We start from the raw sequence: 25,770 nt of genomic DNA, 5'->3' as shown, positions 1-25,770 counted from the left end.
GGAACAACTTCAAAGTTTCCCACCATCACTGATGTCACCAACCCGCACAGTTTTGCTGTGTGTCGTTCCAGCATATTTTCTCATGAATCACAAGTCAACACATTTGGAATGCCCTAATTTCTTCATTTTTGACTTCCTGTCCCACCTTCATTTTGTCCTTCACAACTCATTAAGATCAGGCTCTGATTTTACTTTCTGTGTGAAGTTTTCCCTCTTCTCCAACTGGAAATGATTTTTTATTGGGGGGGGGGTTACTAAAGGAATTAAGCATTTATTAAATGCTTGCTGTATACAAAGTGGTGTTTTCTTCTTTTTTTATAATATAATGGTTTTCTCTGAGAGCAGGTTTTTTGAGGAGTTTTTCTGGAGGCAGCCTTAGTTTCAGTTCAAAGTAATAATCACTTCAACCACAGCCAGGAATTAAAATCCAATTTTTTATTGTGTCCTTCAAAGTCTTGAGCTTCAGCTCCTAGCTCCCTCCGAATGTCTCCAGCCAGCACAAAGGTGGAATATGGAATGAATCTGTCTCTGCCTCTGAGAGTGGGCTTCTGTCCCTGGCCCTGAGAGCTTCTTGCTTATATGCTGTACACTGAGTACACACCAACCATTATATCACTGGGAAACCATTATTTGTTGTAGGATTAAATCAATTCTAAACTAGATGTAAACATTCTCTCCTCAATTCCACTTAGTACCTTGTTTCAAGTTCTGCCCCATAACATCTCCTTGTAGGATCAGATCAATCATACTGAACCATGCTAAATTAGATCATCTAAATTAGATAATTATTGTCTCTATCAATTCTAATGACTTAACACTTTGTAGGGATTCCAACACAAACCCTTAGCTAGTTACTAGCTACAAGTAGAAAAAGCAGTCCTGATCTCCAGACAATTCCATTCTAGTGGAGGAGACAATTTAAATGGAAAGTTTTAGCTAAAATTTTGATAGAGAATGTTGCAGAAATATGCAACCAATGCCCTCATGAAAGGAGCATCATCATGTAAATCATGGAAGGTGCAACGAATTTTAAGTTGCTGGCATTATGTTGCAGCCATTTTAAATGTTTGAATAGAAGCATTTTCATTCTGGAAAGTGCTCAAGAAAATTTATTTGTAGTTCTGTATGAAACGGAAAATACTTTTTACAAGTTATCTTTTTAATTAAAAATGATCAAAATTATTTTAACACTCACGTGCTAATTAAACTGGAATGGTTGATATGAGAAAAAAAATTCTGATAAAGAGGTCCCATGGTCTTTAAGGGGCAGCAGCACTTCTATTTTCATTTGTTTATTAAATAAATTCTAAGTGCCTATCCAAAGAACAAAAATGAAAGTTCCTACTCTTAAAGTATTTTCCTGCTATTGGAGACAACATAAGAAAATATAAGCCATGTATACAAAGTAAATGCAAGGTAACTGGAAGAGAAGACAGAACAACAGAAGAGAAAAGGTGAAATTTGTGCTGAACCTTGAGGATACCCAAGGATGCCACTCAGGTATTGAGAATGGCTTGGACCAAAGTTATTGGAGATGGAAATTAAACATCTCACCCATAGAATTGCAAGTAGGCCAGTACTATGGTTATTTATTAGTAGGGTAAATGTCAATTCACTTCAAATTCAATAAATATTTGCCAAGGGAGAGGCTAGATGGCTAAGTGGATAGAACGCCAGTCCTGAAGTCAGAGGGACCCAAGTTCAAATTCAGCCTCAGGTACTTAATAGTTGTATGATCCTTGGCAAGTCACTTAACTGCAATTACCTCAGGGGGGGGAAATACATACATACATATATATATATATATATATATATATATATATTTACCAAGGTAATTGGTAAATTATTTATATATATACACACAACACTTATTTATTTATTTACCAAGGTACTATGATAGAAACTAGGGTTACAAAGACAAAAATGGAGCAGGCCTTGCCTTCAAAGAGCTTATATTCCCCAGAAGCCTTTTTATGATACTACTATAGACTACCAGAAAGATAAACAAACTCGAGTTTAATAGAGGAGCAAACCTCTTTCTAGTCACAAATATGCCATACAGACACAACACACAGCAATTCAGAGTTGGGGATGGGGGAGGAGAAGGGAACAAAGTCCAAGTTTTTTGCTTTTCCTTATTCAGCCTAAATTCTATGTTGCACTTCAAGCTCCAGAATCTCTAAATGGAATGCTTGACACTACTCTAATCTCATTCATCTTTGGCTAAAGAATTGGAGCATGGGATACAAAACCGGAATGGAACATAGAGATCTGCTAACTTGACCTCATTTTACAGCTGGAGAAAGTGATGTTTAGGGATTGGAAGTGACTTGTCCAAGATCACACAGGTAGTTAAGGCACAGAACCTGGATTCCAATCTCATGAAGCCCCATTTCCTAGTTTGGTTTTTGGTTTTGTTTTGTTTTTGGCTTTGTTTGTGTTTTTGTTGTTTTTTTGTTATTGCTGTTGTTTTAGCTACTTAGATTCTGCTTTGCTCATAGAGCACAGCACCATCTCTAATGAGGGCACACCATGCTTGGGTTTCCTATGCTAAAGTTAACCCATGCCATGCAATCAATTGTAAAGTTCTTAAGACCTTGAGATTGCTTTTGTATCAATTTTTCTAACTATCTTGTGAGTGTTTACCCTCTGCTAGTTCTCCATAAAATAAACTTTTTGGCAAGTGTATGCTTGGCATTTGAACAATGTGGTCAGGCCAGTAGAGTTGTGCTCTCTGTAGCAGAATTGGAATGTTCCGAAGTTTAGTTCGAGACAGGATCTCCATGTCTGGTGTCTTGTTCTGCCAGGTGATCTTCAGAATCTTGATAAGACAATTCAAATGGAAGTAATTCAGTTCCTAATTTCACAGGCAACACAACAATGAAATCACCACAGTGGCTCTGAAAACCTTCAGTTCAGTAGTTAGTCTAATACCTCCATTCCCCCTCACTTTTTTTCAGAGCTTCCCAAACACTGACCTAGCTCTGGGAATGAGTGTATCAACCTCATTATCAGTGTGTATATCCTGGAAAGTATACTGCCAAGATAAGAGAATTTATCAACAACATTCAAAACTTCTTATTTGCTGCAACTGATTGTTCTACATGTGGATGAAGTTAAGATCTTTCTTGTAAAGTTCCTTTGTGTATTCTTGTCACCTCTTCTTAATCTCTTCGGGTTCTGTTAAGTCCCCACCATTAAATCTTTTATCATGTTAAGTCTTTTATTACCCATTTTTGCAGAAAACTTTCCCTTGATAGTTCTAATTTCCTTGAAAAGATCTTTTATCTTATCTGTTCTATGGCTTTCTTCTATTTCTTTGCATTGCTTTTTTAAGAAAACTTTTTTCTTTTTCCTTGCAATTCTCTGGAATTCTACAGTCAGTCAAATATGTCTTTTCCTTTCTCCTTCCACTTTCACTTTCCTTCCTTCCTTCCTCAACTATTTGTAGAGCCTCATCAGCCAGCCATTTTGCTTTTTTGCATTTTTTCTTTAGAATATATATATATATATATATATATATATATATATTTTTTTTTTGTAGCGGCTTTCTGTTCATAATTCTTCAGGCACTCTATTGACCAGATCTAATCCCTTAAATTTTTCCCCCTCTAATTTTTGGGGGACAAGAAATTGGGGTTAAGTGACTTGCCCAGGATCACACAGCTAGTAAGGGTTAAGTGTTTGAGGCTACACTTGAATTCTGGTCTTCCTGACTCCAGGTCCAGTGCTCTATCCATCTAGCTGCCCCATCCCTTAAATCTCTTGATCACCTCCACTTCATATTCATAAGAGATGTTATATTGGTCATACCTATATGGTCTGATGATTTTCCTTACTTTCTTCGATTTAAGTCCACATTTTGCAATATAAAGCACTTGATCTGAGCCACAGTCAGCTCCACATCTTGTTATTAAAAAAAACCAAAAAAACCTTTTAAAATAGTATTTTATTTTTCCAATTACATGTAAAGATAGTTTTCAACATTCATGGGGAGGAGCAGGATTCCGAACCCTCGTTTTATTTATTTATTTATATACAATAGTATTTTATTTTTCCAAATAAATGTAAAGATCCTTTTTGACATTCACTTTTGTAAGCCTTTGTATTCTAGTTTTCTCCCTTCCCTCCCTTCCCCCCTCCCCAAGACAACAAGCAACCTAATATAAGTTAAATATGTGCAATCCTTTTAAACATATTTCCATGTTTGTCGTGTTGTGCAAGAAAAAATCGAAACAAAAGGAGAAAAACCACAAGAAAGAAAAAGCAAACAAATAAACCAGGTGAAAATACTATGCTTCCATCCACATTCAGTTCCATAGTTCTCTTTCTGAATTCAATATTCATTTTTGTAATTTTGTGTTCCAAAATTTTATCCTTTTCTCCCTTAACTTCCCCCTCCTCAAGACAGCAAGTAATATGATACAGATTATACATGTACAATCCTTTTAAACATATTTCCACATTTGTCATATTATGAAAGAAAAATCAATCCAAAGTGTGTGTGTGTGGGGGGGAGAACACAAGGAAAAAAAATGCAAACAAATAAGGTGAAAAAAATATGCTTCCATCCGTATTCAGTCTTTATGATTCTCCCAGGTCTTGTTTAAACTGACTTCATAGAACTTTTTCACCTTTAGCAGCAAAATATGTAACTATTCTGATTTCTATATTGACCATCTGGTGACATCCATATGTAAAGTTGACTTCAGGAGATTGTTGAAAAAATGTTTGCTATGAACATGAGTTATCTTGACAAAACTCTGCCTTGCTTCATTTAGTACTCCAAAGTTAAACTTGCCTATTCTTCCAATTATTATTTTTTTTCCTGAGAGACAATTGGGGTTAAAATGACTTGTCCAGGGTTTCACAGTTAGCAAGTGTCTGAGGTTGGAGTTGAATTCAAATCTTCCTAATTTCAGAGTCAGTGCTCTATCCACTGTCCCATTTGGCTGCCCCCAATTATCTTTTGATTTCCTGTTTTGAATATTCCAGTCTCCCATGATGAATTGTGTGTGTGTTTGTGTGTGTGAGTGTTACTTCTAGAAGATTTTATAGGTCTTCATAGAATGGACCAATTCTAACAATAGGTGTGGATAACGGCCTTGGTAGGAGTTCAAATCCCACCTCAAGCACTTTTTAACTGGGTGATCCTTGATAAGTGACTAATCTCTAAATTTTAGTCACCTTTCCTCCTAGGTTGGGAGGATCAAAGTGCTTTGTAAAGCACTTTGCAAGCCTTAAAGTGATTTGTGAATACTAGTTCTTATTAAGAGGTATCTACTCTGCCCATCAATTGGAGAATGGCTGAATAAATTGTGGTATATGAATATTATGGAATATTGTTGTTCTGTAAGAAATGACCAACAGGATGATTTCAGAAGGGCCTGGAGAGAGGAAAGTTCCTACAGGAACTGATGCTGAGTGAAACGAGCAGGGCCAGGAGATCATTCTATACTTCAACAATAATACTATATGATGACCAATTCTGATGGACCTGGCCATCCTCAGCAATGAGATTAACCAAATCAGTTCCAATGGAGCAGTAATGAACTGAACCAGCTACGCCCAGCAAAAGAACTCTGGGAGATGACTAAAAACCATTACATTGAATTCCCAATCCCTATATTTTTGCCTGCCTGCATTTTGGATTTCCTTCACAGGCTAATTGTACACTATTTCAGAGTCCGATTATTTTTGTACAGCAAAATAACGGTTTGGTCATGTATACTTATTGTGTATCTAATTTATATTTTAATATATTTAACATCTACTGGTCATCCTGCCATCTGGGGGAGGGGGTGGGGGGAAGAAGGGGAAAAATTGGAACAAAAGATTTGGCAATTGTCAATACTGTAAAATTACCCATACATATAACCTGTAAATAAAAGGCTATTAAATTAAAAAAAAAAAAAAAAAAAAAAAAAAAAAGGAGGTATCTACTCTAGTCTCCTAGGCTGGGTTCTTCCTGTACAAAGAGTACTCCAATCTGGTGGGGACAGAGAGTCACCATTCCACACTTTCCTTCTGGCCATCTTCCTAGCGAGTATATACATGCACACAGACATATAGAGAAGGAGAGAGAGGAGAGAGACAGAGACAGAGACAGAGATAGAGATAGAGATAGAGATAAAGATAGAGATAGAAACAGAGAGAGAGAAGAAGAGAAGAGAAGAGAAGAGAAGAGAAGAGAAGAGAAGAGAAGAGAAGAGAAGAGAAGAGAAGAGAAGAGAAGAGAAGAGAAGAGAAGAGAAGAGAAGAGAAGAGAAGAGAATATAGAGGATCAATTTAGGATGGTGAAGACCTTCAGGGTTTGTGGCCAAAACAGAAACAATTGCTACTTACACTCACCCTTAGCCACTCACTTACACTCACTCTTAGGGCCCATACAATGACCAAGTGAAGCTTGCCCTGAGACCTAATGTTGGCTGTCCAGGAGAGAGGACCATACCTGGAGAATGAACTCCTAAGGTTGTTCCTAACCACCCTAAATTCTTTTATCAATTCTTAACAACCTCTCACTCAGTCATATCCTCTGCATCAATTAATTCAAACCCCATTCTCCATCCTCCATTACCCATCCCCCTTCCTTCAATGGCCTACTCTACAGCTCCCCACCCAGCTTCTAATGTGCTCTCTTGGAATGCTACTTAGAACAAACTTGTTTTCAACTTTTAAACATTTTCCTTTTCTGCTCTTTCTGGCTCTCCCTGAGATGCAGCTCTCTCCTTGGGCCAACCTCCCTGGCGGCCCTTTCCCTCATTCCCCTCAGATCTAGGCAAGAGAGTTAGAAGGCTAGCTTCATTTTTCTGCTTCCAAGTTTAGCCTCCACCAGTTTCACTCAGTAAAGTCTCTTCCTTTGAAGTTCACTCAATCCATTTCTACGGAAGGATCAAAAGCCTGGAAATTGTTGTCTCCAGCCCTCTAGGACACTCCCCTTCTTTCCTCAATGAGGTCAGTGCCTTGCTCACAGTCTCTCTTTCCTGCCCACTTCCTGACCTCACACTAGGAGGCTTTAACAAACTTATTGATGGTCCCTCAATTACTGTAACTTCACAGTTCCTCAACTTACTCATTTCCCGAGACCCATCCCATCTCAGCAACACACAGATTGCCATACCTTTGATCTTGTCTTCCACCACAAATGCACCACTTCCATATTCATGAAGTCTGAAATTCCCTTATCTCATCACAATCCCTTGTCATCCCACCTCTCTCAGCTTTGCCTTTTCTTCATCCTTATGGCAACCTCCGATCCCTTCACCCCTCAGTTCTTTCCCACGCCATCACCCCTACAGTCTCTGCCTTCTTCCTTCTGCATCTTCACATTTGGTGAACTAGGTCAGCTGCTATCCTCATCTCTCAGATATTGCTCCCTTACCCTCTGAGGATAAATTCTTCAACTTGAAAAAGGCTACAAGCCAAAACTAAAGTAGAGGGCGTGTTAGTACATGGTTTTTTGTTTGTTTCTTTGTTTGCAGATGATTGTGCACTCAATGCAGTTTCCAAAACTATGCTGCAATAAAGTATGGATCAATTTTCTGCCACTTGTGCTAATTTTGGTCTAACAATTATCAAGAAAACAAATGTGCTCCATCAGCCTGCACCATATCATCCATATGGGGAGGCATACAGTAAATGGAGAAATTTTGAATACTGTGGATAAGTTCATTTACCTTAGCAGTGTACTTTTCAGGGATGTCCACCACATTAATAATGGGGTTATCACAAGCATTGCCAGAGTTAGCTCAATATTTGGGAGGCTCTGAAGGAAAGTGTAGGAGAAAAGAAATATTAGACTATCAAATGGAAAGTCTACAGAACCATTGTGCCCTAAGTGCTATATGCCCATCAGTCTGGACAGACTTACCAGTTCGAGCTTTGTGGAAAGTGAATGGCTTCCATTTGACTTGTTTTAGCAAGATGCTGAAGATCACCTGGCAGGATACCAGACATGGAGGTGTTTTCTTGAACTAAATTGCCCAGTACTCAACTTTACTACAGAGAGCACAACTCCAATGGACTGGTCACACTGTTGGAATGCCAAACATAGACTTGCCAAAAAAAAAAAAAAAAGACTATTTTATGGAGAACCCACAGAAGGCAAAAGCTTACATGATGGCCAGAAAAAGCAAAAAAGGCCACTTTTGTGGTCTCTTTTAAGAACTTTAGAATTGATTACATGCCATGGGAGACATTGGCACAGGATCAGAGAAGGTGATTTTTTTTTTCCTCTATGTGCAAAACAGAATTAAATTAGTTCAAAAGAAACAGAAAAAATAGAGAATCTACCCCAAATTTTCATATGGACTATTTGTGCTGGACCTGTGGTGGAACATTCCAAACTTGTATTGATCTGATCAGCCACAGTCAGACACACTATAATTTGATTCTGACGTAGTGATGGGATTTTAATCCTCTTTGAGAACAAAGGACAACAACCGGCTCCTTTGCCCCTTGAAAGCTCTTGTCCTGACAAGCCTCAGCCCTGATTCACTTCTGTCTTTGCCTGTATTCATTTGCCCCTATGCTTCTGAACAAAGCTGGAGAAAATTGTGGATCCACTACAAATTTATGCTGTATAATCTCAGCTGGGGCCCTCACTGCTGCAAAGCAATCTTTATGCAACTCTCTAATTGACTCACTATCCCACTCAGTATAGTGACTTTGGTTTGGAAAACCAAACCTTTTCATCTTTTCTCAACCTCTCTTGGTTCCTCCTCCCTACTCTCTCAGTTGAAAATATTACCTCATATTTCAGCGAAAAACTGAGACCATCCAAAGCGAGCTTCCCCTTTTCTCCTCCTTATCTCGCATTTCTCAAATGCTTTCTGCCATTATTGCCTCTTTCATTTCAGTCTCATATGAAGAGGTGGCTCTTCTCTTTATGAAAGGTTACCCCTCTACATGCACATTTTCTCCAGCAAATTGCTACCTCCATCATCCTATCTTATCTTTAGTTTCTTCCTGATTGTAGTTTCCTTACTGCCTACAAACATGCTTATAATTCCTCCATCCTCAGAAGAACCCTCTTTAGCCCATATCTTTCCCTCCCTTGTGTGTCTAATGTCCTTTAGAAAATATAAATATAGATGCCTCCATTTCTTTTCCCCTCACTCTCTCCTAGACTCTAAAATTTAGCTTCTGACCTCATTATTCCAATGAAACTTCTCTCTCCCAAATTACTAATGATCTTTTACCTGTCAAATCCAATGGCCTTTTCTTAGTCCTTATACTTCTTGACTTCTCTGCAGCTTTTGACATTATCAACCTTTTCTCTTGGTACTCTCTTTTCTCTAGGTCTTCAGGACACCATTCTCTCCTGGTTCTCCTGCTCTCTGACTACTCCTTGATCTCCTTTGTTGGTTCTTCATCCAGATCATGTTAACTAACGATCGGTGTCCCTAAGGCTATGACTTCTCCCTAATATACTGTTTCACTTGATGAACTCATAAGCTTCCTTGGATTTAATTATCATCCCCATGTGGATGATTCTCAAATCTAGTCAGCTCTAACTTCTCTGCTGACTTTGTCTTACAACTCCAACTGCTTATGATACATCTTGATCTGGATATCTGGTAGACATCTTAAAGTTTATATGTTCAAAACCAAATTCATCTTCCTTTAAGTACTCCCATATTCTGAATTTCTCTATTATTGATGAGATTATCAACATTCTCCCAGTCCCCTAAGCCTACAACCTAGGTGCCTTTCTTAACTCCTCACTCTTATTTCTTATCTTATACCTCCAATCTGTTATCAGGAGCTATTGATTCTTTCTTCATGACATCTCTTGTATAGACTTTCTTCTCTCCTCTGACACTGTCACCATCCTGATTCAGGCTTTCATCCTTATGCCTTCCCACTATTGCAATGACCTTCCAGGTGGTCTCCCTTTCACAACTTTCTCCGTACTGCATTCCAGTTTTACTTAATTATCAAAGTCATTTTCTTAAAAGGAAAGTCCAACCATATCATCATTCAATTCAATAAACTCCAGTGATTCTCCATTACCTCTAGGATCAAATGTAAAATCATCTGGTTGGCATTTAAAGTCCTCATAATATGGTTCTCTCCTTCCTTTCCAGTCTACTTTTATTCTCTCTTTCCCCACCCCAACCCTTCCTGCTTTTCCCTTCCCCTTCAGTCACCTGGTACTCTGCCACCCAGTGACACCAGTTCCTTGAATAAGACAGTCTGTCTTTCCCTTTCCGCTCAGGAATTTTCGCTAAGCTGTCCTTTACACCTGGAATGTTCTTTCTCATCATTTCTACTTAGTCCCTGCCAAAATCCTACCTCTTACAAGAAGCCTTTCCTAAATCCCCTTAATGTTAACCTCTTCACTCTATTTCTTCATCTCTGTTTAGTGTATAGCTTCTCTGTACATAGTTGTTTGGATATTTTCTTCTCTATTAGCTTTAAACCTTGAGAGTAGGGACCATTGTTTTCCTTTCTTTGAATCCCTAGAATTTAGCATAGTGCTAGCACATAGTGGGTACCTAATTGAATGACTGGATTGATTAAGTGAGGGAGGGCTGGGCAAGGTCACCTGCCTTATGTTCTCCTCCAAAGTCATCTGGGTCCAGTGGCCAGATATGGGTCAGGATAACTGGAGGTGGAGGTGGATGGAATTAAGAAAGGCTCCCCATAGGATCTGAGTTGTGAAAGAGTCTGGGCATTCCCAGTGATTGAGGTGATGAGAGAGCTCATTTCAGGCACAGAGATGGGGAAAGATAAACTAAAAAGGATTGGATCAAATGAGCTCTAAATTCTATGTTCCTATCTCTACTATTTAATACCTGTGCCTTGGATCCTTGACACATTTTGGGCCTCAGTTTCCTTGTCTGCCATAGAGGGAATTGGACCAGATGATCTCTAAGGTCCCTTCCCCTTCTAAAGACAATGATCTTCTATATTATTGTACTGGGCTTGGAGTTAGGAGATAGAATTTGAATCCCAACCCCAACATTTAAATGACCTTAGTCAAGTCATATCACTTTTCTATCCCTTAGTTCCTCCATCAGTAAAATAAGGCTAATAATCCTCATGCAGTTTACCTTTTAACTAGAGGGGTTATGGGGGAAGTGACTTGTAAGCCTTAAAGTGTTATATATTATATACAATTATGTTGTTACAATTGATACTATATTGTCTTCTATTTCCTAGGTGACTTTTGGGTTGAGGGACTTGCCCAGGGTCACACAGCTAGGATGTGTTAAGTGTCTGAGGTCAAATTTGAACTCAGGTCCTCCTGACTTCAGGGCAGGCGCTCTATCCACTGTGCCACTTAGCTGCCCCCCAGGTGACTTTTGTGAATCCAGTTTTTCTATTTATAAAATAAGTTGACTACCAAATCTCTTCCAGCTATAAATCCTGTATTATCCTCTTTTGTTCTGCTCCACCCTCCAAGACAATTACATATATTGTCATAGTATTAAAGGGATTAGACAGAGGCTGGCACATGATAAGTATTCAATAACTCCCTATTGAATCCTAAGTTTATATCTGTAATGGACTTTTGAAGTCATTTAGAGCAATATGCTAAAACAAATTCTAAATCCACCTCTAACAGCAGTCATATGATCATTATTTAGATTCTTATTTTCTAAAAGAGAAGGACTACTTTGTATACCTATTTCAGTGAGTTGGCCTGAGGGTCAAGAGATAAAAAATAGTTGGTAAACTTTAAAATTGAAGTGGCAAAAATGTACAACTGAGTCAGGAAGATCCAGATTCAAATGCTGCCTCTGATAATTCCCATGTATGTGACCCTGACAAGGCAGCTGGGTGGCTTGGACTCAGATAGGCCTGGACTTGGGAAGATCTGAGTTCAAATGTGTGACCTCAGACCCTCACTAGTTTTGTGACTTGGCAAGTCACTTATCTCTCTCTTAATCCAGTGGAGAAGAAATGGCAAAGCATTTCAGTATTTTTGCTAAGAAAACTTCATGGATAGTGGTACACAGAGCAATGAAGTGTCTGGGAGGACTCAACAACCACAATAAATGTGACCCTGGTCAAGTCATTTAATGTCTTTCAACCTCAGTTTCCTTATCTGTTAAATGGGAGGAATAATAGCATCTAACTCACAGAACTGAGAATTATGTAAATCCTTTGCAAATCTGGAAACTGTTGCTATAAATAGCCCTTATTCCATCTGAGGAAACCGAGGCCCAACAAAGTAAAACGATTCATGGACACAAATCATAACTGGCTGACTCTGGTTTCTCAAGTCCAGCACTCCTTTCTTGATATCACATAGCCCTCCTGTGAATCAGGAGGCTAAAAGACAATAATAATGTGGCAATTTCACAAGGGTTGATTGTCAGCTCTCAGAGTCTGACTATAGAAAGAAGCTCCCTTGCCTCAGAGCAGAATGTTTCCCACCAACCTCAGGATATGCTGGATAGGAGTCAGAGGGGAACACTGAGGGGAAAAGAAGGTAAATTAGATCACTTTTAAGTATTGTCAGTTCTGCAACATGAATTCAATTCAGTCTGATCCAAGGAAGCATTTAAGTATTTATTAGGCGCCAGGCACTGTGCTAAGTGCCTGGGATACAAAGGCAGGCGAAAGATATTTCAGCTCCAAGGAACTCACAATCTACGGAGGAAGACAACATACAAACAAGCTATAGACAGGATAAATTGGAACTAATCAACAGAGAAAAAGCCTTAGGCTTATGTTTAAGTTATTGAATACTTACTTTGTGCCAGCCTCGGTCTAATCACTTTAATACTATGACAATATATGGAGTGTGCCTGGTACATTGTAGGTGCTTAATAAATGTCAGCCGATTAATTGATTAGGGGGTATTAACAAACGTTTCTTGCAGAAGGTAGGACTTTAGTTTAGGACTTGGAAAAAAGCCAGGGAGGGGAAGGAAGGAGGGAGAGAATTTCAGGCTCAAGCTTATTGCACACTGTTTGAAAACAATGTATACACAGAGAAGTCCAAACAGGATTTTTTTGGTCCAGACTTGTGATTTCATTGTGCAGATCTGGCACTAAGTATCTGTAACTGATAAGTCTTAGTCACCTGGGGGCTGAGAGAGGTTAAGTGATGCCTTGAATCCCCTAGAAAATATGTCAGAATTACTACTTGAAACCATGTCTCCACCCCACCACCCTCCAAGGCTGCCTGTCTGAAAAAGTTACAAAGCAAATACAAACTGGCTCATGTTATTTCTGAGGAGATACAGTTGAAAGCCAAAGAATGCTTTCCACCCACCCTTAAATTACATTGTTATTTCTTTTGATTCTCCTTTGTATTTATATTTGAAAGGTCTGTTTACTCTCTAGTACCATGTTTGCTCCTCTCAAGAAAGACATTATTTTTGTATCTCTCACTATCCTGTGTTCTTACTGAGTAAAGGAAATCACTAGTCCAGTACTGTCCTTAGGCCTTTTGCATCTCCAGGGTACGGTTTTCTGTGGACATTAGAGCTCCTGATTCCAGGAGCTCCCCAAATCGCAGCGTCCTTTTCTTTTTTATCCTTGTGTCTCGGATCCTTAATACAATCTCGGCACACAAGAGCCGCTTCTTGGATTCTTGTTAAATTAAACTGATCCATAAAGTAATTTCGGCAAGAGACTCATGGAAAGGGGCGCAGAGATAAAGAATCAGATTATTAAAAAAAAAAAAAAAAAAATCCAGAGAGGAAGACAAGGACAAGAAAGGAGAGACCGAGGAGACTCGGACCAAAAAGCACACAGAGGTACAGAGACAGACAAGAAGCAGAGATGCAGGTGGAGAGAAAAAAGAGACCTGGATAGACGGAGACAAGAGATCCAGAGAGATGAAGGCAAGAGGAGGTAAAGAGAGATAAGAAGAGACTGAGAGACAGAGTCAAGAAGAGATAAAGATCGAGACAGAAGAGACCCAGAGGTAGAGACCGAGACGAGAAAAGATAGAGACGGACAAGAAGAAGAGACAGAGACAGGAAGAGACGGACAAGAAGAAGCGATAGAGACAGGAAGAGATCCAGGGAAATACAGACCGAGACAGGAAGAGATAGAGACAGACAAGAGACCCGAGAAAGAGACCTAGGAAGACCTCAGGAGACCCCGACTAGAGCCTAGGGGCCGAGCTCCGGAGGCAAAGCTCCCGCCCCCCCAGGGAGCCGCGGAATTAGAGCGCAGGAGATGATGGGGGATGGGAGGTGGGGGTAGGGCTGAGCTCTTTCCGGCCCCCTGGGAGGGGGAGGGGGAGGAGGAGGAAGGGAGCTGAGTCGTCCACCTCCCACCTCCCACCTCCGCCTGCTTCCAGCCTCGCGCGCCGCCGGGCGGGGGAGGGACAGACAAACGGCCCCAGCGGCCGCTCCGCGGCGGGGAGGCCGGCCTAGCGTCCGGGGGCGGGGCCGGCGTCCGCGCGTCACGTGAGCGTGTTTTGGGCACGTGAGCGCGCGGAGGCCGCAGGCTCGCGCTCTCCCCCTCGCGCCGCCCCTGGCTGGCTCGAGGCTCGCAGGCTCGCGGGCGGGCGGGGAGCGGAGCGGGGCGGCCTCGAGCCGGAGCCGAGACAGAGAAGGAGCCGAGGGGGTACGAGCGAGTGGGCGCGCGCCGCCGCCGCCGCTGCTGCCGCGAGCCGAGCCGGCCATGAGCCCCGGCCGCCGCCGCCGCCGCCGCCGCCTGAGCGCGGCGCCCCGGGGCCAGTGAGGGAAGCAGGGAGGCTCTAGCGCCGCCGCCGCCGCCGCCGCCGCGGGCCTGCCCCTCCCCGCCCGCCTCCCGTCCCCGCCCGCAGCCTCAGCCGCCGCCGCCGCCGCCGCCGCCGCCGCCGGGAGAACCCGAGGGAGGCCCGAGCCCCGCCGCCGCGGAGCCGCCATGTTGGGATCGGAGCCGCCGCGGAGCCGCCGCCGCCGCGGAGGAGGCCGGTGAGAGAGAGTCGGAGGCCGGCGCCGCCCGCGGCCCGCGGAGGAGCGAGGCCGAGGAGAGTAGCAGGACGAGGCCCGGCCCTGCCGCGGCCTGCCGGGCCCGGCTCCGCAGCCCCGCCCGGCCCAGCGCTCGCGAGCGCCCTAGACGAGCCCGAGCCGGAGGACGAGCCCCGCTGCAGCGAAGCCATGGCGGAGCAGACCTACTCGTGGTGAGGCTCGGGGCGGAGGGGCCCGGCCCGGGGGCGCCGGGAGGGAAGGGGTTTTGCCTGGGACCCCCGGTGCGGAGGGGCCAAGGCCTGGGAGTTCCGGGGGCTCTGCCCGGGACGGCCGCGGGAGAGGGCCAAGCCTGAGGGAAGGGGGCGAGGCCGGGCGGGGCCCCAGGCAGGGACGGACCGCTCTGTGCGGGGAGCAGGCTGAGGGTCCGGGGTGTGGGGAGAATCGGAAAACGTTACCCAAGGGCAGGGGCGGGCACATGATTCTTATTGGGTGGTGAAGGAGCGGACACGGTGAGGAGGGGGCTTCGTGAGGGGAATGGGCTGCTTGGCCCGCACCGAACAAGTCCCGGTAAGAGCTATTGCGGGGAGGGGTCGGTCTGTCTCCGGCCCGACTGTTAGAAGAGGGAGGACGTGAGACTTTCGGGGTCTCCTCCAGTCCCGGGGGGTGGGAGGGTCCGAGACTAAGGGGGTGTCGGGATGAATTCCCCTGTTAGGCAGGGAGGATGGTGTGGACATTGGTTATTTGGGAGTGACCGAAACCTCCCGTATTCAACAGTTTGGGAGCTGGGAGCCGGGGTGCTGGGGGTGGGGCAGGCTATGTCATTCTTACCTCCACCCCCTTCCGAAATGAGAAGGGGGAGGTCATGAGGGGTCGCTCTCCGGGCTAGGTTAATCCCCAGGAGTAGGAGCAGATGCTGGGGATGAAGAGGAGGGCCATGCGGGAATGAATAGCCTTTGACTTCCAGGGTGAGGAGAGGAATAGGGGCCAGGCAGCCGTCAAGGCAGTGCTGGAGTCAATGCTCCATGTGGAGGTGAGAGACAGTGGGGGCCCATGGCAAGGTAGAAGGGGATTTTGTGACATGAATGGACCTTATCTTATCCCTGCTTTGGGATAAACAAAGAAGAATGGTCGGTGATCTCAGCTTCCTAGAAGGGAACTATAGGGTAGGGCAGAAGAGGCGATGGAGACTGGGGGGATTAGGGGCCATGATCTTTTAATAGACCAGTAATCACTGGAGTTCACAGTACTTTACTCAAGAATAGTTCTGCTAAATGGGCAGTCTATTATCAATAGCACTCTACAGAGGAGAAAGGTAAAGCTTAGGGAAGTGACTGATTTCCTGGGGTCACACAGAGGCAAGATTGGGGATGTGACTTTAGTGTATGGCACTTAACAGATACTGGTGGGATTGCTAGGCAAAAGGATCAAGTTTCTCTAGGACAAGAGGATGGTGATAAGATACAAGAGGATGGGAAAGAGGTGATAGTAGAATTTAGAAGTTGTGTTGAAGTTCAACACAAGAAGTTGTGAAGGGGAATGAGGGGAAAGTTGGCCAAGTAGAGAGAATTCCCAAGATTCAAGGAAGAAGTATAGAAGTGGACCATGTAAATATAATAATATAATAATTGTATCTACTAGAGTAGGAAGGGAAACTGCAAAGGGCTGTGTGATCACAGACTATGGGATCTTAGATCAAGAGGCAGGTAGAAAAGGTGGTAGAAAGCAGCTAGTCCAGTCCCCTCATTTTGCAGATGTGGAAACTGAATCCTAGAAAGACATATAGGTTGTAAGCTCCTTGTGAACAGGCAGTTATATATTTTTTTTCCCTTGGACTTAGCACAGTTCTTGGGAAGGAAAATATTTGGTTGCTTGGGTGAGTGACTTACCTGAGTCATACAGATACTAAGACCTTGTAAGAGATGCTCTTCCCTCTTCCGTGACCTCAGGCTGCCCATACTCTAACCTATCAGTGTGTCTAGGAGTCTTTCCACTCTCAAAGAGGACCATGCCATCAAGGAGGTGATGCCGTGACATGCATGAGGGAAGGCTGTGCACGGCCACCAGCCTCATGTTCTCCTCCAGAGCCATCTGGGTCCAGTGGCCAGATAGAGATTAGGATGAATGAAGATGACCCCAGATTCAGTGGGAGAACTTTGCCTTTTTGAACTAAAGGTTTGCCTGAGGCAAAACCCATTCTGTGATTAAGGCTAGGTAAGAATTGAGACAAAAAATGGCATCTTTGACCTAGTCGCAAAAAAAAAATGTCCAATCTGGGAGAGTAAGACCCTCTGTCAACTCCTGCCAAAACAGAACTGGTTGCTGTTTACATTCACTTTGAGTAAATCAGAGCCCTAACAATGATTAGTTGGTGCTTGGCTTGGGACAGATTGTTGGCCAACATGGGAGAAGTGGTGATTTGAGTTTAAGGCTGGGTCCTAGTCCATAAACCCCAAAAAATATCTTGTGAGGTTTTAGCAATCAAAAAAAATTTGCATTCCTTCCAGCAGAGCACCAGAAGGTGAGCCTTTGATGTCCTCTGTGGAAAGAAGTGGATAGAGCACTGGGCCGGGAGTCAGGAGTACCCGAATTCAAATCCTGCCCCTTACACTTTGTAGCTGTGTGACCCTGAGCAAGTCACTTTACCCTGTCTGCCTCAGTTTCCTCATCTTCAAATGAGCTGGAGGAGGAAATGGCAAACCACTTCAATATCTCTGCCAGGAATGCCCCAAATGGAGTCGCAGAGGGTCCGACACAATTGAATTACAACAGCCCTTTACCATCGCCCTGCCACTATATCCTTCATCACTATCATCTATACTGCAAGAACTCTATCACAGCCCCCTAAAATTTCCGGACTGTTCTTTCACCTGGTAGCTGAACTCATTTTATGAAATGGCTCCCCCAACTAGAATATGATCACCTAGAGAATTGAGACTCTTTTTTAGGTACTTGTATCTGAAGTGCCCAGCATAGTACTTGGCATATAGTAAGTGCTTACATGTTTAATTCATTTCCTTAATAGGAGATATAGTGGGGATATGATTATATATGTCCTTAGACTTCAATACTCCCTGAGTATTATTTAGCAAGTTGTCAGAAGAAAATCGTTGGGAAACTTATGGAAAAGAAGTTATTGGGAACAAAGTGGCCAGACAGCCTAAATTAATGCCCGAATCAAAGTAGAAAAGTAGTATTAATTATTCTTTTAAAATGAGCAATCTGATTTATAGAACTAGAAGAAATCTAAGTACTGCTTTTTAGTTTGTGAAGCTACAGTTTGAGTCCTCAGAACAGTATTTTGGGAATAAGAATGAGAAGGCTCCTTTTAGGAACAGGGATTTAGAGGGTTGTTACTATGGTGGTAGTGAAAATCGGGCTTTGGAGGAAAATAGTACAAATTTGGTACAAGTCTTGGAAGAGAGTCTGGAAAGAATATTGGGAAGGTTGTTGTAAATCTTTTGAGGAAATTGTTATTTGGCAACAGCTGTGTGTGTGTGTGTGTGTGTGTGTGTGTGTGTGTGTGTGTGTGTGTGAGAGAGAGAGAGAGAGAGAGAGATTTAGTTTTTTCCAATCACATGTAAAGATGGTTTTCAGAATTCATCTTTTATAAAATTTTGACTTCCATTCCCGTTCCTTTTTATCCTCCTCTCCAAGACGGCAAGCAATCTGATATAGGTTATACATGTGTGCAATCACATAAACATTTCCACATTAGTTCTGTTGTAACAGCCACATTCTTAAGAAATGATGAGGAAATGGCAATGATAAGAACTCATATTTTTATCGCTCTTTAAGTTTTTCAGGGTACTTTTCTAATAACTCTGTGAGGTGAATAATGCAAGTATTATCCTCATTTAACCAAAGAGGAAACCAGACTGGAAGAAACAAAGTGCTCCACTCAAGGTTACTCAGCAAGTGAATGAATGAATGAATCAGTGAGTGAGTGGCACCACAAATTCTCAGACCACGTGGCAATTTTGCCTGTCCCATAATGGGGGACAGGATGGAAGAGTGAAAAGGACGGGGCCTGGGAATCCTGTGTTCTAGCTGTGAGTTCTATTTAGGAGCCATGTGACTGTCCCAAGTTATTTACTCTTCGAGCCTTAGGTTTGGAAGGAGTTGTACTTGGTACTCTTATGTCACACAGTTGTTATAAGGATCAAATGTAATAACATCTAAATGCTTTTGTGTTTTGCATGGTGAGTGGAAAAGTGGGTTTTGAAATAGTACTAGAGCTGAGTGAAAGATTCAAGGGGGGGAGGGCTTGAATGGTTTTTGGTTCTTAGAAGGGCTATAGGAATTGAAGTTAGTAATTCGAGAGGAAAAGTCATGATGAGAGGGATGTTTGAAATAGGAAAAGAGGAGTATAATTTCCTAGGTTTGAGAGTGAATGTTTTTGTTTTGCCCAAAGGGAGAACGAAGAGTAGCTTTGGAGAAGATGAGCATTTTGAATTGATCTGAAGAAATTTGCTAATTTAAGGCTTTATTGAAAGGTAACAAAGGTTTTTTAAAAAAAAAAAAAAAGGACTACAATATTCTGTATTGAAAAAGTGTAATAAAGAGTGATGTGATAAGCATTGTGATTGTTGAGAGTCTCCTGCACAGAGAGGTAGATAGACTATTGTTTACAAACTGCTTGACCCAGCAGAAATTTCCAGATGGCCATTTATTTAGCCTTTTGGTTCTGCAGTACAAAAATTCTGGATCAATAATAAGGTGGAGAGAAGAAAAATTCAGAGAATGGCATGTGCAAGAAGTTGGGAAAATGACAATTTTAACTTGGTAAATAATCTTAAAAATCATAAATTTAAAACTTCTAGGACCTTCAAGAGATCATCTGATCTAACCCTATATTTCACAGGTGAGGAAACATTAACTATGTGGTCTTATAGTTGCTTTGTAAGTTAAGCTATCTTTCTATTTGAAGGATTGTCATACCCATTAAAGACTGTTTAAAACAGGCCTTGCAGCTTGAGCTCCTTTACTCTGTCAACTTCTCTGGTCTTTTTGTTTACTTTGCATTCAAGGAAGTCAAAGAACTACCTTTCCTTGTTTTGAGTAGGAGAAAGTTACTTTATTCTAGTCCTTTTTTCAGCTTGGAGTGGATTGAAGAGGAAATAAAAGTTTCTCCAGTCAGAGCTTGGTACTTTTGCTTCATTATTTTGTTTAGAGTGAAGTGATACAAGAAACTCTAATAACAGAACAATCCAAAATTGGAATGGGCTTCTCCTGGACATAGTTGATGATATGTATGGGGTTCATACAAAAATCCTAATGGAAGGCACTATTATTTTTTAAATAAATCAACAAAGGAATCAATGCATGTATTTATTTAAAATTTTTATAAGAGTTATGTTCCATGCACAAAATATGACTGAAATATATGCACAAAATGTGATCAGAGAGCAGCAGAGATTGAAGGATAGTTTTTCAAAGCTAAAGTTTTATTATTGATGCCATAATTTCCCCCTGTTTTTTCTCAAAACTTACTTGGATTCCTTTTATTAGAAATACAGAAGTGGGGGGGGGGGGGAAGCAAATTGGGCAGGCAATTGCTGAAGGCCAACGTTGTTGTTAGGTTACTTACTGATGATCCTTAGCCCAGAATTTAGAAATAGTGGAGTATGTTTTAAGTAGTTCAGCTTCAAACTTGGCTTGATTTCTACTTCTCCCAAAACAATCATGTGGAATCAGTCTTCGGATGCTACCAGATCTTCTTTCCTTATGTTTCTCAAACCAATTTTTTTTTTTAATTCTTCTTACCAGCATCTTATATTAATTAGTCTCTTGATGATCCCATGCTTAACTATTTGGGCTCCTGATGACCTCCTTCACTTAATTTTGAATATTGCTCCTTAATTTCAGAACCCTGCTTTAATGGTATGGCATGCCCCAAATCTTTAATGGCCTCCTATTATGGAATAAGGTCCAGATTTCTTCACCTTATATGCAAGACAATCTGTAGCTTGGACCCAGACAGTCTGGCCAGGCCTATGTCCCATTCTTTTGTCTAAACCCTATCCTAGCTGTCCCTATCCAAGGACACCGGTTTTCTCCTCCCTCACTGTGACTCATTTCCCCATCTATTTTACTAGTCCCTTGCTTTGGAATATCCTTCCTGGCTCCCTTCCTGCCTATCCCAGTCGTACCTGATTTTCTAGACTGCTTTGATCTCTGCTCACCTTTGAAGCCTCTCTAGCCCTAGGGCACTGGAATGATAATTTTAGACCACACTCTATGAGTGCAAACTTCCCTGAAGGTGCTGACCTTTGCTAGAGGGCCTTCTCCTGGAGTTAGTTCTCTAAGCTAATGTACTCATTTGTGCAGACCACAAATAACTGACCAAGCATGCCCAAGGTTTGCAAAGTGCTTTACATACATTTTGTTTGATTCTTAAAACAATCCTGTTTAGTAAGTAGGCCAGGTACTATCCCCATTTTTATTAGGAATTGAGGCTTTTAGAGGTTTTGATTCCACTTAAGTCACTTAATATCTGAGACCTTTTTGGACTGTCCCTCATCCTCAAATATCCTGACTTATTATTCTGTTCTTGCTAACTATTATCCTATTTCTCTTCTGCTCCGTGTAGCTAAATTCCCAAAAGTTCATCAACATAGGTGCTTCCACCGTCTGCTCCACCTATGGTCTGGCTTCTGACCCCATTAATCCACCAAACTTGCTCTCTGAAGTTACCAGTGATTTCATAATTGTCAGGTCCAATGACCTGTTCACAATTCCCATTCTGTGCAAACTCTCTGCAGCCTTTAATACTATCACCAACTTTTCCTTGTTAACTTCTGTAGGTTTTGGGGACATTATTTTGTCCTGGTTCCCTTCCTGCTTATCTGACCAATTCTCTGTTTGCTGGATTCTCATCCAGATTGTGGCCTCTAATTAGACGGGTCCTACAGGATTCTGTCCTGGACCTCTTTTAAGATTTAGTTCCAATCTCATCTTCTGTAGGAAAGATTACCATTCATAGATCCTCCTCCATTTATCTTGTATGCATGCTCATGTGCCCATCAAAAGGTAAGCCACTTGAGGGCAGACACCCTCCCTGTTTTTGTCTTTGTATTCCCATTGCTTAACACAGTACTTAATAAAGTTAGATGGGTAGTACAGCAGATAGACTTTAAATCACTGTCTAATTGCAAGCTATTTTTAAAATTGTTGACTGATGGCATTTTGTATCTAAGTTCTTGGAGGGCAGACTCAGAAAGCTCTGCTGACTCCCCAGGTTATTATACTTTACCTCTGCTGGCTGCCTATAAGATTTTCACGCTTCCATAGGCACCTTAGAGCTGGGAAAAATCTTAGAAGTCACTGATTCTCCTCATGAGCATTAAAGATGAGGAAACTGAGACCAAGAAAGGCAGTAAGTTAAGTGGTTGAAGAGAGAGGGGGAGGAACTCTCTTTTACTGCAGTTAGACTCTGCACTACTTAATGTAAACCCACTTAGATCCAATAGTCACTTTTTCCCCTTTTGGCACATGGTTTTTATACATTGCCTACATAATCAAAATGTAAAGTTCTTTAGGGCAGAGCTTATATTTTATATTTTCTATATATATCCTATAGTGCCCACCAAATTAATATATAGTTAGTGCTTAATAAATAATGTTGCTGGGTTTTTCAAGTTGTCTTATCCTTGTTGAAGAAATAAAAATAAAACTTGAGAGAAGATACTATCATGGATTAAGCAAATTTTTTTTTTTTTTAAGGAAAGTAGGTAGCAGTAGAGGTTTGGACCAGAATTGGATTTTCCTTACTAAAGTCTCGGCTCCATGTTGTAGTGATTATTAAAAATGTTCCTAAGAATGGGAAGTGCCATTCCTGAAAAAGTTTAAAAGTCATTGCTGGTAGTTGTTGGGTATACTACCAAAATCTTTATTCATGATCTGTAGCTGGAGGATACAAATTTAACTACCTGCATAGAGCATCACACAGAAATAATAAAAGCACCTGCCTGGATGGGAAGTAGTGGGCCTTGGTTTGCTCTGGTTCCTTCTGAGCTTCAGGACACTGAGCAAGGTGCTTTTCTCTACTTCACTTTACTCATATGTAAGTGAAAGGCACAGACTACATAGTCTAGAAGGTCCATTTCGACTCTTAAGTACTACAATATTTTGACTTAACTGTCCATGATGTCAGAGTAAAGGTTGTAATGAAGTCTCAGTCTCTAGATTCCCTGTAGTAGTGTATGTAAACAGGGACATCACAACTGACTTAAATGTCTTTGTGAAGGGAAGAATCTGGGATTATTGCACAGTATCTGTGCAAGCTGGATTTACACACTAAGACTCCAGCAGTTTAGTTTTAAAAGTACATTTTGTCTGTGTTGATTTATAGTGTTGTGGTGGTATTTCTACTGATGGATGATTTAAGCTAAAATTAACCAAAGCTATGCACCATAAATTTGTATTGAAATCATTTCCCTTAATGTTTATTGTGTTTTGTGAAAAATACTTGTGTTTGCAGCATATCAGTACATAATTTGTCAAGTAATACCGTGAATTAAACTGCATGTCTAATGTTCCCAAAATTGATTTCCATGTCAGTTCCATATTTATGTTAGAGATGACAAAATATTTTGAACTGTTATAAAGTTGTAGAATTTATTTCTATTTTGAGATTAATGGGTTTTGTATCACTTTGATAATTTTTACTCACTTTGTGCTGTTCCTGCAGAAACCCAGGGTTATCCTGAAAGAACATCTATGCAGCTACTGATCTAACTGGTCATGGTGTCCAAATCTTGATGAGATTACTTCCCAATTTGGTATCAGTTCAAGTATCTACTATATATGCAAGTCTCTAGGAGATTTAAAAGTATATCTTTTCAATTTAAAAACAATAATTTTAGTTAAACCTACAGTTTAAAGAATCCTTATTCAGAATTCAAAAAAAGTCTTGATTTTGTTTCCAAGCAATCCTTATTTAAATGAGGAACGTTTTCCTGCTTAATTTCTAAAGCAGTTTTTTTTATTTAGCTTTTTATTTTTTATTTTTTTTTAGAATTTGGAAATAAAGTTCTTTTTTAGTATTTTAAAATAATAGAATTTATGTGAAATGATGGAATGGAAATGATCTGGAAGGGAGAAGGAATAGTGGAAGAGAAGGAGGGGTTAAAATTGCAAATCATGATGTCTACATGTTGAATTTCTTTAATACCTAAATAGATTGGTTTTAATTATTAAACTGAAGAAAAGTTTGCTTTTTTACAATGAAAAATAGAATTAGAGTAGTTCTGGAGACATGTAATTTTGGACACACAGCATTTTGGGATAAATTTGTTTAGCAGCTTCAGAAGTCCATTTGCTATTCGCAAACACCTTTTTCCATTGTACTACCTTAAGACCTTTCCATCAAAAATAAGAGGATGACTAGGCTTAGAATGAGCAAAGCTAATCATAAAGAAAAATCTTTAAGTTTGATTCGTATGGAATTAGTAATTGTTACCTCAGGTTCAGTTGGTTAGCCCATCACCTGTTCATTGAAGTTTAGTTTAAAATAAACCAACTTTGTTCAGATGCCCTCAAAAGATTAGATTGAGATACTTCTAAAGAACAGAGTCCAAATATTTTAAGCTATCACTCTAATTGGACTGAGAATATGAGTTGTCTTTTGCCTTCCTATCACCAACCCTAACTTAAATTCATGTTGACTGACTGATGGCTATAACTTGCATAACCTATATCTGGCAGAAAATGCTTGTTTTCCAAGCCTCAAGATATTTTATTGGACTTGGTCATGTGGATCAATCTTTGGACATAAGAGAAGTGTAGAGTAAAATGATCAAAAGTAATGAATCTGTGAATTAGCTTGAACTTAAAGGTATCCATTTTTTTCATGTAGATCACCATGCATTTTTGATGGAAACTTTAAGATAGTTTGTGTTCTACAGGGTTTTTTTCTTGAAGCTATTTACCCTATTCCATAAACTACTGCTTCAAAATTTATCAATCTACACAAAAAAACAGTATAACAATAAAAATGGTAGAATTACCTCTCACAAAAAAAAAAAAAAAAATGTTGTGAAATTAAAAAGAACAAAGGTTGCCCCAAAGAAGAGATTAAAAAAAAAAAACACCTTTCCCTGTGTACTTTACAAGGGAAGAATGTTCATGGATCTTGGACATTGCATATTATTTCGAGCTTTTTTTTTTTTTTCCCGATGTATTGATTAGTTTTGCTGGATTTTCCCTTTCAAAAAAATCTTATAAGAGTGTAGGAGAAACGAATGAGGAAATCTAGATGTAAGAATTTTAAAAACCTTTTTAAAGTCTGTTTTAAGAATTTATCAGTCATTCATCTGAAGACGAGACCACCAGTAACTCTGCTTACAAAGATCTGTGTACTCAATTTGGATATTCTCTTCAGTCATGTAAGCTATTGCCCTGGCCACTTCCCTGTTCTATTCCTCTCATCCATTTTTCTGAGTATATTTCTTCTGCTCAAAGTTCCTTATTTATAAGTTGCAGTCTTTTCATACCCACTTTGTGCCTTTCTACTATTGCCTTCTATGTGATATTCTTTTCAGGTCTTCCGAAGCTGTTGTGATTCACATTGCTGTATAAAAAAATATGTGGATGACTTTGTGCTGATTGTTCAAGTCCAAGAATATTGTGAAGGCTCAAGGAAGAGATTTGTAATCACTCAAGACTTTGGCCTGACCAGCCATACAGGAAAGATTAAGTGGATGAAGAGCATTTGTGGTCCATATTAGAGCATGCATTTGGGTAGAGCATACAACTTATAGAGCATGTCCATCTTCAGTATGTGACAGCACAAATAGAAAATGAGATTTAACCTGAAATTAAAGTGGATGATTCCAGTTTGTTGTTATATTAAATGACCATTCAGTCATCATTGGTTGTAAATAATAAAGGGAGTAATTTTTTTA

The 25,770-nt window shown here is 40.9% G+C and overlaps 1 protein-coding gene across 1 annotated transcript in view; it reads left to right on the top strand.

The window, feature by feature from the left end:
- Positions 1-14,834: 14,834 nt before the first annotated feature.
- SPPL3 (signal peptide peptidase like 3) overlaps positions 14,835-25,770 on the top strand; it is a 119,500-nt gene continuing 108,564 nt past the window's right edge. The window contains exon 1 of the mRNA XM_031948734.1: positions 14,835-15,078. Within this exon, the coding sequence (XP_031804594.1) occupies positions 15,056-15,078 (23 nt within the window). The 5' untranslated portion in view covers positions 14,835-15,055. The remainder of the gene's footprint in view (positions 15,079-25,770) is intronic.

The sequence above is a fragment of the Sarcophilus harrisii genome, chromosome 1 (assembly GCF_902635505.1).
Source record: "Sarcophilus harrisii chromosome 1, mSarHar1.11, whole genome shotgun sequence".
In the NCBI taxonomy this organism is placed as follows: Eukaryota; Metazoa; Chordata; class Mammalia; order Dasyuromorphia; family Dasyuridae; genus Sarcophilus; species Sarcophilus harrisii.
The sequence above is the reverse complement of the archived record's forward strand: the minus strand, read 5'-3'. Positions and strand labels throughout refer to the sequence as shown.